The 17,675-nt window shown below is 39.7% G+C and overlaps 1 protein-coding gene across 15 annotated transcripts in view; it reads right to left on the bottom strand.

Annotated features, from left to right (window-relative positions):
• DMD (dystrophin) overlaps positions 1-17,675 on the bottom strand; it is a 1,281,342-nt gene that overhangs the window by 24,712 nt on the left and 1,238,955 nt on the right. For 9 of the 15 annotated variants that reach the window (XM_065627016.1, XM_065627025.1, XM_065626946.1 and 6 more), the window contains 5 exons: positions 16,588-16,724; positions 15,759-15,797; positions 11,094-11,159; positions 9,729-9,794; positions 7,030-7,188 (listed from right to left, as the gene is read on the bottom strand). In XM_065627016.1, the coding sequence (XP_065483088.1) occupies positions 7,030-7,188; positions 9,729-9,794; positions 11,094-11,159; positions 15,759-15,797; positions 16,588-16,724 (467 nt within the window). The remainder of the gene's footprint in view (positions 1-7,029; positions 7,189-9,728; positions 9,795-11,093; positions 11,160-15,758; positions 15,798-16,587; positions 16,725-17,675) is intronic. The other 6 variants (XM_065626951.1, XM_065627055.1, XM_065627073.1 and 3 more) reach the window with 3 other exon arrangements.

Consider the following 17,675-nt stretch of genomic DNA (forward strand, 5'->3'; position numbering starts at 1 on the left):
TAAAGCAAAAGATAAAATATCACCGTAAGGGAGACTAAATAAATGCACTTGGTCATACAACATAATCAGGTACCTTGCTACAAAGAAATCTACAACTATTGCCTCACCTATCAATATAGAGAAGTCCTTCCAGTAACCATGGTATTGAAAAACAGGTGAGGACTAGGGAATAACTCAGACAAAAACACCTTCATGTCTGATACAAAATAGTCTAAAACTCTTTCTGAAAGTCTACAGGAAAAAAAAAGGATAATGCATATTATCCAAGCAGAGATATGTCTGAATTTGAGAGTTCTATAATTAAATACAGTAATATTGTTGGAACAAAGGGATGTCACGTTGAAGGTTGCATGTGAGTTTATCCAGAGCACCTTTGTCACTGAGTTTTTCAGCTGCACCTTTTCAGTCCACCTACACAATCCTTGGTCCAGAGAATTAAAACTCATCATAGCAACCTCTTTCAGAGCCGTAAGAGTGTTGCAGAGGGCAGAGGATCAGTAATGTCATAATAATTGGGATCTAACACACAGGAATGAAGATTCATATTAACATAAATGGGCCCCTCATCATAAGAAAGACATTGAGGTGCTGGAGAGAGTTCAGAGGAGGGTGACGAGGCTGCTGAGGGGTCTAGAGCACAAGTCTGATGAGGAGCGGCTGAGGGAACTGGCGCTGTTCAGCCTGGAGAAAAGGCGGCTGAGGGGAGACCTGATCACTGTCTGCAACTACCTGAAAGGAGGTTGTAGCATGGAGGGGGTTGGTCTCTACTCCCAAGTAGCAAGTGATAGGACGAGAGGAAATGGCCTCAAGTTGTACCAGGGAAGGTTTACATTGGATATTAGGAAAAAATTCTTCATGGAAAGGGCTGTCAGGCATTGGAACAGGCTGCCCAGGGAAGTGGTGGAGTCAGCATCCCTGGATGTGTTTAAAAGGCATTTAGACGAGGTTCTTAGGGAGATGGTTTAGTGCTAGAGTTAGGTTAGGTTATGGTTGGACTCAATGATCCTGAGGGTCTCTTCCAGCCAAAATGATTCTATGATTCTATAGGGGGAAAAAAGCTGAAAATTAAAAAAGAAAGGATGTGAAATCTGCTGTGAGCATATCCTAGAGGAAAGAGCAATCTACTCTTATTTCCACCTCTGGAACACTTTTAAGATCTGCAATGAAAAAGGATTGCTGCTACAAGCCAGGCGTCCAAGGCACTGCCCACAGCCCTCAGAGTAAAGTCTCTGTGCCCCAAGGAAAGGTGCCCTCTGACATCTTCAGCATCAAATGGGAAGAGAAAGGGGATAAAAGCATAATTCTCGCTAAATGAATGTGATTGAGCAAGCACGGGCAGTCTCCCTCCACCATAGCTCAGGGTGGGGGACTTTTACCTCTGGCTGTCACAAACAAAGCTGCTGTGTTTTCTCATCACTGGGAAAACACGTTCTACTTCAGTAAGCGGCATATTCAAAGAAAAAGCCCATATATTCCATTTCATATGCTTGCACCTCTTTAAAGCATTCATGAAGAAAAATAAGAGAGGAAGCATGCAATGTAACCTTGATTTGTGCAACTGTAAAGAGCTGGGTAGTAAAGACCTCATGAGTTATTAATCACATCTATCGCTGGCAGCATTAATTGCCTGGTGATGGCAATCCTAGAGGACCCTATTTGCTGAGTAGTCCTCTCAGAGGCAACTGAGAACTTGTGAATTCATGTTCTTTGTCATCTCCCTGCAGAAAATTGGTGGTATGAAGAAAAGGACAAAGCTGGTAACTGAACCACCTACCCCCATCCCTCATTAGAGTGCCAGCGTTTACTCACAGTGCGTCACACTCAGAAGATCTAGTTCCACTTCTTCAATGCCAAAATAAATACCAGAAGGAACCTTGGCACGTTTAGAAATGCATCACTTTCTCGCTATTGGCAACTATAATGAAGGAACTTATTTGAGGAGGCCATTCATCAGTCTTCAGATTTGAAGGAACAGCACAGCTACACGGAAACAGGGCAGCTTTGAGATTTGGGGTGTTAGCGGTTCTCCGATGGCACACAGCCCAGTGCACTCTGGGTGCATGTCAGGAAGGCAAAGGAAAGGCAAATAGCTGGACTGGAGATCTCATTTACTAAGTTGTTGTTATAGTACAGCAAGGAGCTGGGAGGAAAACAAAAGAATGCAAGACAAGTCTCCCTTTTACTGAAGTATGTTAGTGACATTGATGCGACTAAAATATTAGGAAGCATTCACTTTCTTTAGTCATTAAAATAGCAGGAAAGTATTTTAATTCTTCACAAAAAGTTCTGAGTGTCTGTCGGCACAACTCCGTATGCTTTCTTTTTAATGCTAGTAGAGTATATCCTAGTCAGTATAACCTAATCTGCGGCATAACCTATGTAATATACTGCTTTAGATGGATACCAAAAACCTGTCTTCACTGGTTTTGAAATAGATTCACTCTTAAGGAAATTTCAAATTGTTTTTGAGATAGTTTTATAATTATTTGGGTTTTTCTCTTATATTGCAATATAGTATCAAGATTACTTGGTCTACTGAATACACAAGAAATGGTCTTATCACAATATTCCATGGGATGTAAAACTGAGCATGAGCCTGAAGGCCTAATACTCAAATGAAACATTTTCACCAGTTGAAAATATTCTCTAAAATGCTCACATTTTAGCTAACATAAATTATTTAACAGTCAAATTTTAGCCATAAATTATTTAAGAAAGTCATATTTGCAAGCTACAAAAGCACCAAGGTCTCAAAATGCTAGCAGATAAATAATGAATATCTAACAAGAAGCCCTTGGAACTGAAGAAAAATCCAGTCAGAACTGTGTCACAGCTAGGTTAGTTTCTAAGTCAGAAAACACATTTCAGAATATTTCCAAATAGGCGACAGATCTTTCTAAACTGTCCAAAAGCAAAACCTTAACACTACAATTTCAAAGCGTCTTTTTCATTTAGGTAAGATGTCAAGATGGAAATACTTGGAAACCAGAAACTGCAGCTGAAAACCAAATGAAGGTCCAAATTCAATAAACAGCTCAAAAGAGACAAAAAAAAATCAAAATACGAAGCAAAAAAGAGAAGGGCTTTTTTTAAAAGCAAGAAACTGTGGAGAGTGGAAGAAAAAGAGAAATGACAGTAAAGTGTTTTGAATATTGTAGTACTGCTTCTTGTTGGTACTTGCTGCAGCTTTCCCAAGACCTGCTGAGAAGTGACTGCATGCATTGACTCTAATTGTAAAATAATACAAGATATAGCAGAGAGAGCTAAGTCTTCATTGTCAAAAAATATCAGAAAAACAAAAGTTGGTCAACACGGGCAGGAAAAAATGACTATTTATCTAACACTGGTAGCCACCCAGCCACGTGCCTTCCCGGGCATAAGCGTCAAATCCAGCTCTGCATCAACAAGGAGACGTGCCCTGGCCAAACCACCTGAGGTATTTACAATGGAGGTCATAGAATCATAGAATCATTTTGGTTGGAAAAGACCCTCAAGATCATCGAGTCCAACTGTTAACCTGACTCTGGCACTAAACCATCTCCCTAAGAACCTCGTCTAAATGCCTTTTAAACACCTCCAGGAATGGTGACTCCATCACTTCCCTGGGAAGCCTGTTCCAATGCCTGACAATCCTTTCTGTGAAAAACTGTTTGCTAATATCCAACATAAACCTCCTCTGGCTCAACTTGAGGCCATTTCCTCTTGTCCTGTCACTTGCTGCTTGGGAGAAGAGACCAGCACCCTCCATGCTACAACCTCCTTTCAGGCAGTTGCAGACAGCGATCAGGTCTCCCCTCAGCCTCCTTTTCTCCAGGCTGAACAGCCCCAGTTCCCTCGGCTGCTCCTCATCAGACTTGTGCTCCAGACCCTTCACCACTTCATTGCCCTTCTCTGCACTCCCTCCAGCACCTCAACGTCCTTCTTGTAGTGAGGGGCCCAAAACTGAACACAGGATTCGAGGTGTGGCCTCATCAGCACCAAGTACAGTGGCACTATCACTTCTCTAGTCCTGCTGGCCACACTATTCCTGATACAAGCCAGGATGCTGTTGGCCTTTTTGGCCACCTGGGCACACTGCTCCCTCATGTTCAGATGGCTGTCAACCAACATCCACAAACATGATGAACAATCCAGGTGCTTTAAGGCTGGGCTGAGGACTAAGCAGTCACAACGTGATCTGCATCACGTTCAGCTCATTTCCAAGCAATATTTTCACTGAGTCTTCATGCTGTGGAAATAAACGTTTACTCCGAGGGCATTTTTCAGATCAGCATGGGAAGGAATATGTGCTCACCCACTGGAACCGGGCTCACACAAGGAATTAGGTCCCAGGTTGTTGATTGCTTTTGGCAACAGCCAAAAAAGGTTTGCACAAACTCAGAGGAGAAAAAGACTAGAAAACGGAAATCTAAAAACCAGTCTTGTCCCTTTAAAGGCAAATAAGTTACACGAAGGGTTCCTGACTGATCCTGTCCGAACGGCTTATTTTTCTAAACAGGAATCAGTGTTTCCTCCATAAGATCATAGTTATCCGGCCGTGACAAGCTATCAGGACAAGAACTTGTTCGGTTTTCAGCATCCACCTCACATTTTAAGTACAAGTTATTTATAGCAGTTTGCACAGACAAAAGTCATGATTTTGTCATCATCAGTGAAAATCACAGCAGTGTGAACTACACGCTGTCCTACAGAAACAGACCATTCCATCCCTGCTGCATCGAGACCTGAAGCATCCACAAAAGGTGAGGTGGCTTGCGGTGGCATCCTATCCCTGAGCCTCTAACAGTACAAATGAGAAAATAACAGGCTATAATTAACATTATTGTCTACAGCACTTGTTTAATCCAGGATTGGCAAACTTCAAAATAAGCATTTTTGGTCTAATTCCTGACAGAGATCTTTTAACATGTTATTCCTCACTAGTAGTTATTAAATAATGCTCATACTGAAATTTAAAGCTTAACTCCCCCCCCCCCCCCAAATTTTTTAACCTCTTTAGCTGTCTAATTCCAGTTTATACTAACATTCATACACCACATTTCTAATCTAAATTGAGGCTGCTTTAAAAGCCATCCTCCTTTCTGGTGGGCAGCTTATTTTCTACACAGACAGAAAAGCATTATGATTTTTTTTTCTTCTTCCTAGTGCTGTTTTAAAAAGTACACAACCATCCCCTGAAAACTAAGCTATTTTACTATAATATCTGTATGGTACTAGTTACACAATAATTCTTAACTACAGAAGTCCTGTATGCAAAGCATGATGGCATATTTCAAAATACTGTTTTTCCTCCACTTTGGAAAGTACTTGGGCTTTATGTTCTATGTAATAGGAAGTCTGGGGTTTGTTTCAAACAAAATCTCCCTGCTGTTCAGAGAGCAAGAGTTCTGTTTACTACAGCTTTCTCTCTGAAACACGTTCCTCATCCTTTATGCCTATTGATCCCCTACATTCTCCCAAATCCTCCTGAAAAATATTGTGCTCTTGACGCTTCCTCTTTATTTCTCACTCTCCAGTTTATTATTATTTATAGGTCTGTAAGACATAGTGCCAGCATTTTTCATGCAGGCAGAAACATCATCTCCAGCTGTTTTCTCTGCTACTAATTGCTCATAGAAAGCAGTTAGATTTTAGCAGTTTGATCTTCAGCTTAACCCGGCCTAAAGATTTTGTAGTCTGAATGCAGAGAAGGTGCAACGCAACTGGAAACATGAGGGCATGAGAAAATAATGGTGGATTAAAAAAGTAACTCTTACAGTAAATGACACCTTTAATGAAAAAAGCATGTGTGAAACAAACTGTTAATTAAATTAGTTGCTCTTACAGTGACGAGTCTACAGAAAAACAAAAACTGGTATTTATGGAGAACACAGGTTCTTTCCTTTTCCTAGCTGAAGCATATTACTTATAAAGAAAAACAGACATCTGCAGAGGAGTAGCTGATGCACATCCAGAAGGACGCACAAGGCAGATCGAAATCTTCCTCCTATTCCAGGTGACAGAATAGCTTATTTCAGGCTTCTCCATGACAAAACCAACTTGACCTGTTCTGCAAGTCCAGTCTCTGCTCTTTGTAAATAAGTCCCAACCACAGTCTCATGGAGATGGTGGGGTGATGGAACCACTATAATTGATTAGTACCATCCAAAGAAGACTTACGCATGGAGAGAAGATCTATGACACTGACAACTCTTTCATTATTTTCTTAACATGCCTAAGGTAAATGATTACTGCATTAAATCTCAATGTAAACAAAAGTACCTAGCTCTTAAAGAAGCAAGAAAAAAGTGCATGGAAATGCCAATAGACTTTACCATAAAAGCTGTAGCTAGCAGAAGACAAATCTTTTTTTTTTTTTTTGTTAGATCTAAATGATTTCTATCTTACAGTCTAATTTTGGTAACTCTTGGTTGCAATTACGAATCTGCCAGGGTCAAGATCTACCAGTTTTTATGCTGGTGGCCCAAAACTCCGGAGTACCACAGAAAGAGGACTGCGGTGTTGTGATGCTGCAAGAATCCAGCTGAGGCAGAAGGTTATGATTAATGAAGACAACTTCAACTAACCTTGAAATTAAAAGAGGTAAAATATATTTGATATTGAAAGGCTAAAGAAATGGCAACAAATAACGTCAAGCAGAAAGAGGACTCAAGTTTTAACCACCATGAAAGATCACATTTGGCTGAAAAAAATGCAACTTTACAACTTATTTTATCCCTCAACGTGCTATCAAAGTGAATTCCATCTAACTGTACAGCACGAATATTTAACAGATTCTTTACTTTGAATGACTTGAGGTAATTTCAAACCTTATATATCCCAGTGGCCAACTTATTTGACAAAAGCCTGTCTTTTGGAGAACTTCTGCCTGTCTTTTCCAGACAGCGGTGCAGATGTCTGCACACCCTTCCCTCTCATTACAGCAAAATAAAGTAACACTGGTGTGAAGCTCATTACTATCATGGAAATAAGGCAGAAGAGAAGGAAATAAGAAACCCGAGGGCTGCGGCAGCTGGCGGCGTAACCCACCTGTTTTCCTCCTCCAAGTCCGCGAGGATCCTCTCCAGTTCCCCTCTTTCCTCACTCTCCAGGGAAATCAGGATCTGGGCAGGGCTCCGGGGCTGGCTCAGGGGGGACTCCTGGTTCAGACTTTGGCAGTAGTGCTGGATTAACAAGTGTTCATCATCGCTGGAAAACAGAGGAGGATAAACCAGACTGTTCCCTTCCTCATTTTTAACTTTGCAGTGAGTACGAGGAGATGATTCATTCCCCATCTCTCATTTCTTACAAAAAGATATGCTGAACTCTTCGTAACTAACAGCAGAGCAACGTATTGTACCTTAAAGCAAAATCTGCTGAACTGTTTCATTTATCCTCTTGATAATTTTCCTTCTCTGCAGAGTCCACCGCTCTTCCTCTCTGCTTTTCAGATACTTAAAGCCAAATTTTGCCACAGACAACCTTAGTTTTCCTCTTTTGCCTAACTTCAATTAGGAATTTGCTTGAGAGAAAACGCCATCTGCTACCTGATCTGTGTTGTGGAAGGATCATTCAAAGGCAAGGCTTTTATTTGTACACCTACAAACTCTCCTTATGTAATAAAGGTGTTCTCTCTGTTTTTCTCTATGAAATTGTAAATGAGGTGAAATAAAAAAACCTGACTTAATCTAATGAAATTATGCTATTTTTCACAGGTTTTTTAAAATTGTAATTACAAATGACGTACAAGGTAAGAATACAAATATATTCTATGTAATACATATGATCTCTTTTTTGCTGTTTCCCCCGAAACTGTCCAGTATTTGAAACAGAAACATCTCTGGAAGAGAAAAGCAAATCCGGTTCTGAAGACCATGACCACCTCCCAGTATTACATGGGTGTTTTAAGTGCTAAGGAGATGCATCTAGGCCCTAAGCAATGCAGCTGACAGCAGGAGTAACCATGAGAAACCACGGAAGATTTCTCTTGACACCACAAGTCGAGCACAGAAAGAAATGGCGCTGCTGTTGGGAATCTTGTTTTCCCTCCCATCCTGCCTCCATTTATTGCTCTAACTGCAATTATAATCCAAATAATCCCAAACTCATAAGAATGTCAACAAATAATACTTAAGCATAACCTGACAAATAAAACTGAAAGAATTACAGTTGCAAATTAATGATGAGCTTTGATTTTCCCACAATGTGTATCTGGATCGTATTTCTTCCAAAAAATATAGATTTATCCTCATTTTAATAGTACAAACTCAGTAATAAACTGAACAGTCAGTGGTTAACTTATTAACTGAATCATATTAATACAACTTTTAATCAACCAAAGAATGTATTGACCAGTAAGACCAAAGTGTAATACAAAAGATACCGCTTAGGTATGATTTTTGACTAAGGACACTGAAATATTACAGTGAGGACAACAGGAAATTCCATATATGACAACAAAATTGACATACGCCTGGAAACAAAGTTTCCATTAACTGCAGGAAAATACACTGACATTACATATGCATTAGTTTTGATGTGTCATTTTAACTTTCACCTTTTTGAACCAATATATTCTAACAATGTACTTAGTTGTACAGGGGGGTTATTTTCAAAGTTGATAAGTACCAATTGTACCAAGTCAAAAGAGAAACTATTTCAAAACAAAGAAACAGCTTTTTTGTTATCCAAGAACATCTCACAGGCTCACAACCAACCTTATAAAATAATAACAATTTGGAATCTCAAAGTGAATGAAAACCGGCCAGAATACTGTGCTTTAACTGAATGCTACAAATTTAATAAAAAGAACATTCTGTCTGAATTTTTTAAAAACCCAACCCTTAAGCGGTGGTAAGGATGAGATAATGTAGAACAGAAAAAAACACTTTTAGAAAAGTTGAGAATTGAGTCGTTTCGTATTTGATTTAGAATCTACGCTATGGCTTCTCCTACAATTAATTAACTAAGACCAAATTTTCAAGCACGACAATGATTTACGTGCTTCCGTCCTGTGTCCAGAAACTTTACTCACAGTTAACTTTCTAGTTCTAAGTCCTTCCATTCAGACAATAAAAAAAAAAAAAATCTAGAAAATACCAAGAATGGACAAATATATTATTGTGTCAGAAAACCACAAAAAGGTCTCAGCATTAGATTGAATTACTTTTTTTGAAATTAAAACTTTCATTTATGACTTTAAAGTAGTACAATGAATGCTCGTCAGTGACCTGTCCAACTTAAAAGCTTTCTGCTTCTGGTATTTCACAGTGAGGATGAGTCCCTCCTGTCTTACTCTTGCAATGTATTTCAGGTATTTGTAGACCAAAGATTTCTGTTTAGCCCTGCTAACTTTTGAATGACACTTTGCCCACAACATTTCCTAGCTGACAGCAATTTGACCATGATTAAGTTTGCAGTACAGATAGAAAGGTTATCTTTTTATCTTTGTCCTTAAAACACATCAGTAATATGGGAACTATTTGCTGAACAAATCATAACTTTTGGGAAGAAATTAGTAATTTTAATTTTGAAGGTATCAATCATCTGTTGTATAATTTTGGTTATAGATTACGGCTATAAGCCATAAATCTAGACACTGTGATAGAAATTGAATGAACGTGAGTTCATCATTAAATTGAACCAGATGTGGCATGTGGCCATGCAAATTCAGCCCTACAGAATTTCATTACAAGTTATTAACCTTCACAAGAAAACACATGTCAAAAATATTAAAACAGCCTACTTACATGCTCTCATTAGGTGAAATACTGTCATTTAGATAAGAACCATTGGTGTTCTCCATTTCTGCTAGCCTGTAGAAAAATAAACAAGACTCATTAAAATCAATGATGTTTTCCAGAAACTTTATTTGCTCTAATGTTGCTGAAAAATTAAAGAGCATGATGTTTTTGATGAACTTGAAACTCAAATTAATTTACACTCACTGTTGATTACCAGAAAGTTTTGCAATAAGATATCACAAATAATTGTTTACTTGTTAGAATGACCTGGCTAAACTCACTTCTAAGTTTTCAACCCTTTCTTTAAGGTTATATTCTACTCCTCATGATTAATTCCGCAATCAAAGAAAGGCCTTAAGATGCCACGGGATTACACAAATTGCTGTGTACCTGGCAATGTCATCATCAGAACTGTAATGATCAGTCATTTCTCATTGGTTTTCAACACTCAGCCCCTCCTAAACGTCCTGCATAATTCAGACATACATTTCCTGATCAAGTGATTTTGGGAGGGAGAAAGAGGAGACTGGAATAACTATTTTTCATTACCTCAACCCTTGCAAATTTACTTGCCTGGTGGAAAAACATTTTCATATTTGTGCAATTAACCCACTTTTTCATTCTTAAGAGCAGTATGAAAGCAGACAAGTGAACTAAAGCAGTGATATACCACTATTTTAATCCTCCAAATCAAGGAGAAAGCCTGCTCGTGGTATTCTACGAGGTGAGTTCCTTAACATTAAAATGACACTTGAGATCCAAATAGAGATTGGGGGTTTCTGCTCTTCTGATTAGCATGATTATACCAGGGTCCATATTAAAAACAAAACCCTATGTAAGCCCATAGAATCACAGGATGGTTTGAGTTGGAAGAGACCTTTAAAGCTCATCTAGTCCAACCCCCTGCCATGAGCAGGGACATCTTCAACTAGATCAGGTTGCTCAGAGCCCCGTCCAGCTTGGCCTGGAATGTCTCCAGGGATGGGGCATCCACCACCAATCTGGGCAACCTGTGCCAGTGTTTCACCACCATCATTGTAAACAATTTCTTCCTTATTTATATCTGGTCTGAACCTACTCTCTCTTACTTTAAAACCATTACCCCTTGTCCTATTGCTACAGACCCTATTAAAAAGTTGGTAACCTGAGGGCACAGCTCAACGAATACCCCAGAGGACCTAAAGTTCACTTCTGACCACGCAGGTGATCCGGCATGCAAGTTAGTTGACAGGCTGGTTAACAGCAACCACAGACGATGATGCTCTATGTTTCTTTATGAAGCACTCGGGTACCAGCTAGCCTTTGGAATTTTTTTTTGTTTTAAATGATTATTTAGAGAAAGATCTGCCTAACGTCCAGCTGGACTCATACCTGCTAGCATAATGTTCAATGCGTGAATGAGTATCATCATGTGAAAGCTGAGGGGACGAGGCAGGCCTATAAGGCAGAAAACACTGATTAATCACAAACAATACCCCTTTGAAAGTAAAAAGACACTTAGCTATGCCTACATCCTCACATCTCTATGCCTTATGCTTACGCTATGTTTGATAAACAGCAAATTATAACTCCAGGCGCTGTGTGTGCCTCCTCAAGCCACCGGTGCAATGCTTTGTGGTACCACATCGGGGATTTTGACCATTCTGGAATCCAGCTGTTGCAATGACTCTTCTTCACACCAATCCCCGAAGAACCGTTTTCCAAAAGATTTATAGAAGAGCTTCCATTCCTGTTTTCCCTTCACACCTGCCTCCTTCATTGGAAATTCTGTTTCGCAGGCAGCCCTGTGCCGGCTGTGAACGCCCTGCTGGGAACCTCTCCTCTGCCTCCCACCCTGCTCCTGTGCCTGCTTCCAGCACATCCCACTTAAAAGAGCCCTGAAGGACTACTCCACGAGCAACTAGAAATAAATACAAGAAACATAAAACGTCTCAAATGAGCCTTTAATAACACACTGCAGAAACTGGTGATTTTGCCTAGCATCTTTCCAGGGTTGTAAAGTGAACTGTAGGTCAGTGTGTTATACAGGAAGACACTGTCAACTATTTTGGTTTTTCTGCACAACAAATCAGATGGTATAGGTCCTCTTCACTTTTGTTGTCGATCAAAACAATTCATAGGACTTTTCTCATGAATTAGAGTATTGTTTCTTACAGCCTCAACTCTGGAAAATGTCACCATTGAATTATATTGACTATACAGTTCAGTGAGCACCCTTTGCTGCCATGTGGGATTTTGCCAATCTACATGTATCAGGAGGTGCTGGAATAACAAAAAATTATGCAGCTTCTCAAATTGTACAGCAATCTTGTATTTTAGCTAATTTCAACTTCTCTTTATTCCGCCTCTGCCAACTCGCCTTCTGGAACTCCTGACTGAGGATGGAGTTTTAAATTTTTGGATGCTGTGGTTCAGGCTGGGTCTGCCCAGCAGGGATTGCACCACATTGCAAGAGCATCTAGGTTTTGTATTTACTACTAATAAACCAAAACCATAATAATCTTGTGGTTTGTAATGCTCCTGTGTTAGGAGTTTCATAATCCTACAGTAAATCTACTAGATTGGTCATCTTCCAGTTTTCTAATCAGTCTGCAAATGGCTCTAGAAAATTAGAATACTTCCGAATTCAGAGCTGTATGCTGAATAAACAAAATTAACAATCATTAATGTCTCTTCTCACAGAACAGCAGAGTTTTTCCTCTTTAAGACATTACACGCGCAGTATCACAAATTGCATTTGTTCTGAAATGAGCTTTGACCTTCGCCTGTACTTTTACCCATCACTTGTTCAAACATTACCACAGCACACCAGAGGATAAATACTCAGTTCACAGAGTTTCTCAGTAGAGCAGAGATTTGTGTGGATGGGCAGTTGCTTCTCTGCAACTTGATATGCATCTTTTATGTAAGAACATCTACATAGAGGGGAGGGGGAAAAGATGCAATTTATCTGGAGCAGCGGGTTATAGAGCAAGGTAACAATGCTTTTTGGATAAATTGATGCTATTCCCATTTTTTTTATTTGCTTGACATACAGTAGATGTTAAGCTGCTCTAAGGAAGTACTATCAATAAAGGAAGAGGTATTGGTTTCAATGCACACACAAGTATTAGTGACAATACTGTAGACCAGGGAATTTGTGCTAGAAGTAGCTTTAGTTTTTAGCTGGATCATTCTTCTAGTCCCTCTTACCCTGGCATTGCACACGTATCTGTATCAGTCCGAGGGAAAGGAACAGCACTTGGTTGGGACCAACTGGGCAATGAAGAGTTGTCCCTTTTGACAGAAGTGCAAGGCAAAAGATGGGCCTGACTGCATGATCGCATAGTGGCTGCCTTGAAACTAAGCCTCAACTTCAGAAGTGAACAAGGTGTGTAATATATATATCTATATATCTATACATATATATATGTATTTTAAAGACAACACAGTGTTGTGTAACTTGTTGAAGCTGATTCTGTCTCTCCATCAACTGAAGGCAGGGGATGAGGCTGCATTTCCAGGTTTGTCTCCACTTCAGAACATATTGCAATGGAGATCGACCTCAAACAGCTTTTTAAAGCTTGCTTAAGAAAGCAAACCCGTTAAGAAGCACTGCAGCCCTTATGTCGAATTTTGCTGCTCAGAGGTACACTTTTGCCAGCATCCGAGCAAGCCTGAGAACGACTGTGCTGCATTGCAAGCTGTTGTGCAGACATACTCTCAGATGACCATCTGTGCCAGAGCTCCCTGTCCTTCCTTTCTGAGCACACACACTCAGCCCACCTAATCAGTTGGAGAAGTCAGCGACGAGGCTGAGAGACACAGCCAATATCTAGCCAAGATAACCATCCCTTTTACAAGGGCTCCACAGCTGCATTGCTCAGGCTGGGGTCTGCAGGAACAGCCTGGGAAATCCCAGTCAAGTGGTGACTGAGTGGCAAATACCACCTCCAGCAACTCCCTGCACCCCCTAAGACCTGGCTGGCAGGACAAGGGCACTTTTCTTGCTGTTCAGCATTTCAGTTGATGCTTCTTGAAAGTGTAGAATCAAGTAAATTGTATTTGTGCCACTGACAGCCCAAGTAAAAAGACAGAAATTCTCACAAAAAGTGTGAGGTGTCCCTTTAATGCCTGGCAAGCAGAACACCTGTGCAAAATACTGGATAATAAGCAGTCAGAATCGTTAACTTCTAGTAAAAAAGATATATGTATGTATTTATAAACAATTCCACCTGTATCACATGTGGATGTCAGGGTGGCACTAGTATTGCTGAATGCCGCCAAGTTATGCTCTTCTGGAGTACTTTGAAGATTACCAGAAAACTGGCATGAAAGCACCAAATAAAGGCATGATCTTAGAAAATGAGAAAGTTTTATGATAACCAGAATAAGAGGTTTGACTGCTGAAACTGGAATCAGCACTGTGGCTAAGAAGCAGCTTTAAACCTGGGTAGCTCAGTAACTTGTGTTGTAAGCCTGGTGGTCTAGCATGAAGGAAAGGAACAAAGTTCACAGAACAAAATGAAGAGAAATTCTTTCCAGCCATTATCCATTTCTTATTTTTCTGCTTTCTTGTCTGACCAGACGAAAGGATTGTGCTCAGGAAGATAGCCGAGTTGGTCTGACAGAAGCTGCAACCTCTCCATACAAATCCTATTTCTCAGTATTTCTCGAGTTTTTTTAAGTATTACATGCAAGTTAAATTCCCTGACACCAAACCTTTGGTGTGAAGCTATTGGTGTAGGCACACCATGATGTTACTACTGTAAGTAGAATCAAGCATGTTATGGCAGCTTAATTTCGTCAGACACAGCAATGGCATTCCATATTATCCAAGCTTTCTTTAAATGTTACTTTTAACTTTGCAATTGTTCTAAAGGGTAAGAAATCTAGATCCTCAGTTGAGTATATATTACACCATGCTGCAATCATCCCCAGATGATGCATTTATGAACAAAAGTGCATCCTGAAGTTCAAAGCCCCTCTATTTCAGTCTGGCTCCAGCTTTTTGTGTTCTCTGTGGGTGAATCCTCAATCATATGAGGTCTGCAGTACTGGATGTGTTTCTTGGTTGCTCACACTTCCTGGGGCAGAGCACTTCACTTGACTTCCCAATGTTTTGTGCTCCAAATGAAAATTAGAAATCAATATCGCAATGTATACATTTCACTATTGTTTATTCTACCAAAAATTCAATAAAGGTGCAAGCCATATACATTTCACCATATAGAAATATATAAAATGCTATATATTAGTTTCTCATTTGTTATCAATATGTGAATTAAAAATAATCCTTATTTAACATTATTCTAAAATAATTCATGTAACACTAGTAGTAGCAAATGCCATAATGATAAGTATATATCTTTAGTTTATGCTGAGGGTATTACTACAACAGTAAGACAATGCATGTGTAGGAATGGTGCAGGAATGAAAATCCATTTCATAGACGAAAAATCCTGCTTTTTTAAATTCCGCAAAAAATACAGTAAACATTTCCCCATTTCAACCTGCCTCCACAAACCTTACTGTATCTAAGAAACTGTAATAAAATATCCAGTGAGCTTTGGGTTAATTGGGGCACATGAGTGTGCAAGTGTGCATGGTTGCACATAAAACCAAATTATAGCTTTATATACAAAACAACGTAATTCCTGAAACTGAATTAAATCCATCAAGTTCAACTTCTATGTTTCAAAAAAGCATTTAGCATACATTCAGAGGGATCACCACTTATTAAGAAACACAGGCTTTTAAATGACAAACTCTCATAAGCATTAGTAGGACAAAATCCCTGTTAATTCAATGAAAATACATACTCCAGAAAGAGTATACAGTACACCATCCACGATTGCTGGGAATTCCTGCATTTATCCCATTCTACTCATTTGGGATCAAAACATTCCTTCAGAGAGTGCACCAAAGCAAATAATTGTAAAGAAGGAAGGAAATGAAATTATGTAAAACTAAACAAAGAAACAAACAAACAAAAAGTGAGGGAACGCAGCAGCAGCAGTAGCGGCAGCAGCAGCACACTTCAGCAAAAGTACTCACGCAGAATCTACTGGCCAGAAGTTGATCAGAGTAACAGGACTGCAAGACAAAAAATGAGGAGGTGAAGAGAGAGGCAGAAGAAAACTCAGCAGCAAAATAACTACAGAAGGTTTAAAAAGAAAAAAAAAAAAAAAAAAAAATCACGACAACTGAAAACCAGAAATCCAACAGACCAACATGAATGACTGTGAAGAGTAACCAATGAAAAAGTGAGGAAAAAACTGAAATCTAAAATTAGAAAAGAGAGAGAAAGTGATAGAGCGAGAACAAGCTGTGTGCAATTGCCATTGAACAACTCATTAAACTTCTACAAAAAAACCAAAGGGAACTGGGTTAACTCACTGATTTCTCAATGTGCACCATTATGGGGTTTTTTTGCCATCAAGACATCAAAGCCATTTAATAAGACTAAATTTATAGGGTGAGAAAAGAAGAAAACAGCTGAGAAGCTTGCAAACACAATAGCCTAATTAAAAAAATAAAACCATGGAAAGATATCTATTTAGAAGAAAATAAAAATTGAATGAAGAGATCATTAGTCTCCAAATTGCCATATCAAACTTAGACGTTTATAAGGCTGTCAGTAAGATGGTAAGTATTTTTCTTTTACTAACTGAAGTTGAAGTTCCTGTATAAGTATAGGTAAAAACAGATAAAGGCAATGGCAATTGGAATCCCAGCTTGTGTTTTCCTGCCAGCCGAGGTTAAGAGAAATGAAAGAAATAAAGAGGCTTTATGCATTTAGGAAGTGAAGGGAGTTGGCACCAGCTGGGGAGCTCAAAGAGCGTACCAAATGAATTGCTACTTAAGACACTTTAGAGCTACTCACGTTTCCATGTTGTCTCCCTCCAAGACAGTTTGCACAGGCAGGTAGCCCATTCGTGGGTGCTTTGCAAAATATCTTTTTGTTCGAAATTTGTTTTTTAGTACCTTGGCAAAGTCACGGACATCTTCTCCTGAAGTTGTCTGAAAGCCACAAATCACAATGAAATCATCTTTCACGAGGTTATGACAGTTTTTCAGTTGCCTCTTCCTTTGCTGGGTCACTTGGAAGAGCTGTGGCCACACCACGCAGAGCTGTCAATGGCTTGACCTCCGGAACCACAAATTTTATTTCTTTATCACCGTCACCTTACAACGTACTGTACAGTGACACTGCTAGTGGGGAGGAAGGAGGAAAAAGGGAAGCTCCAAAAAACCCTGACAGGCTCATGCCTCATCTCAGGTGATTTCAAGAGGACAAGCAATAATCAGACCAGAATTTGTCGTTTTTTCATCTGGCCCGGGGTACTCTCTGCCTGCTTTTTGCTCAGCACTAAAATGGCTGTAACGAGTGTCCTGGTTTTGGCTGGGAGAGAGTTAATGTTCTTCCTAGTAGCTGGTGTAGTGCTATGTTTTGGATTTCTCATAAGAAGAATGTTGGTAATACACAGATGCTCTGGTTGCTGCCAAGCAATGTTTACACGAAGTCAAGGACTTTTCAGCGAGGAGGCTGGAGCTGCACAAGAAGCTGGGAGGAGGCAGCTGACTCAAACTGGCCAAAGGGATATTCTATACCATATGATGTCATGCTCAGTATATAAACTGGGGAAAAGATAGCTGGATAACTGCTGCTCAGGAACTGGCTGGGTATCAGTTTCATGAGTGGTGAGCAACTGCATTGTGCATCACTTGTTTTATATGTTCTTTTACTATTATTATCATTATTATAATTATGATTATTTTCTATCCTATTGAACTGTCTCTATCTTAACCCATGAGGCTGACCTTTTTCTTTCTGGTTCTCTCTCCCATCCCACGGGTGAGGTGTGCAGGGGGGTGAATGGCTGTGTGGTGTTTAGCTGCCTGCCAGGTTAAATCACAACATGGAGGATATACAACCTTGTGTCCAGTTAGCCGCTTCACTGGATGGATCCT

The sequence above is a fragment of the Caloenas nicobarica genome, chromosome 1 (genome assembly GCF_036013445.1).
Source record: "Caloenas nicobarica isolate bCalNic1 chromosome 1, bCalNic1.hap1, whole genome shotgun sequence".
Taxonomy (NCBI): domain Eukaryota; kingdom Metazoa; phylum Chordata; class Aves; order Columbiformes; family Columbidae; genus Caloenas; species Caloenas nicobarica.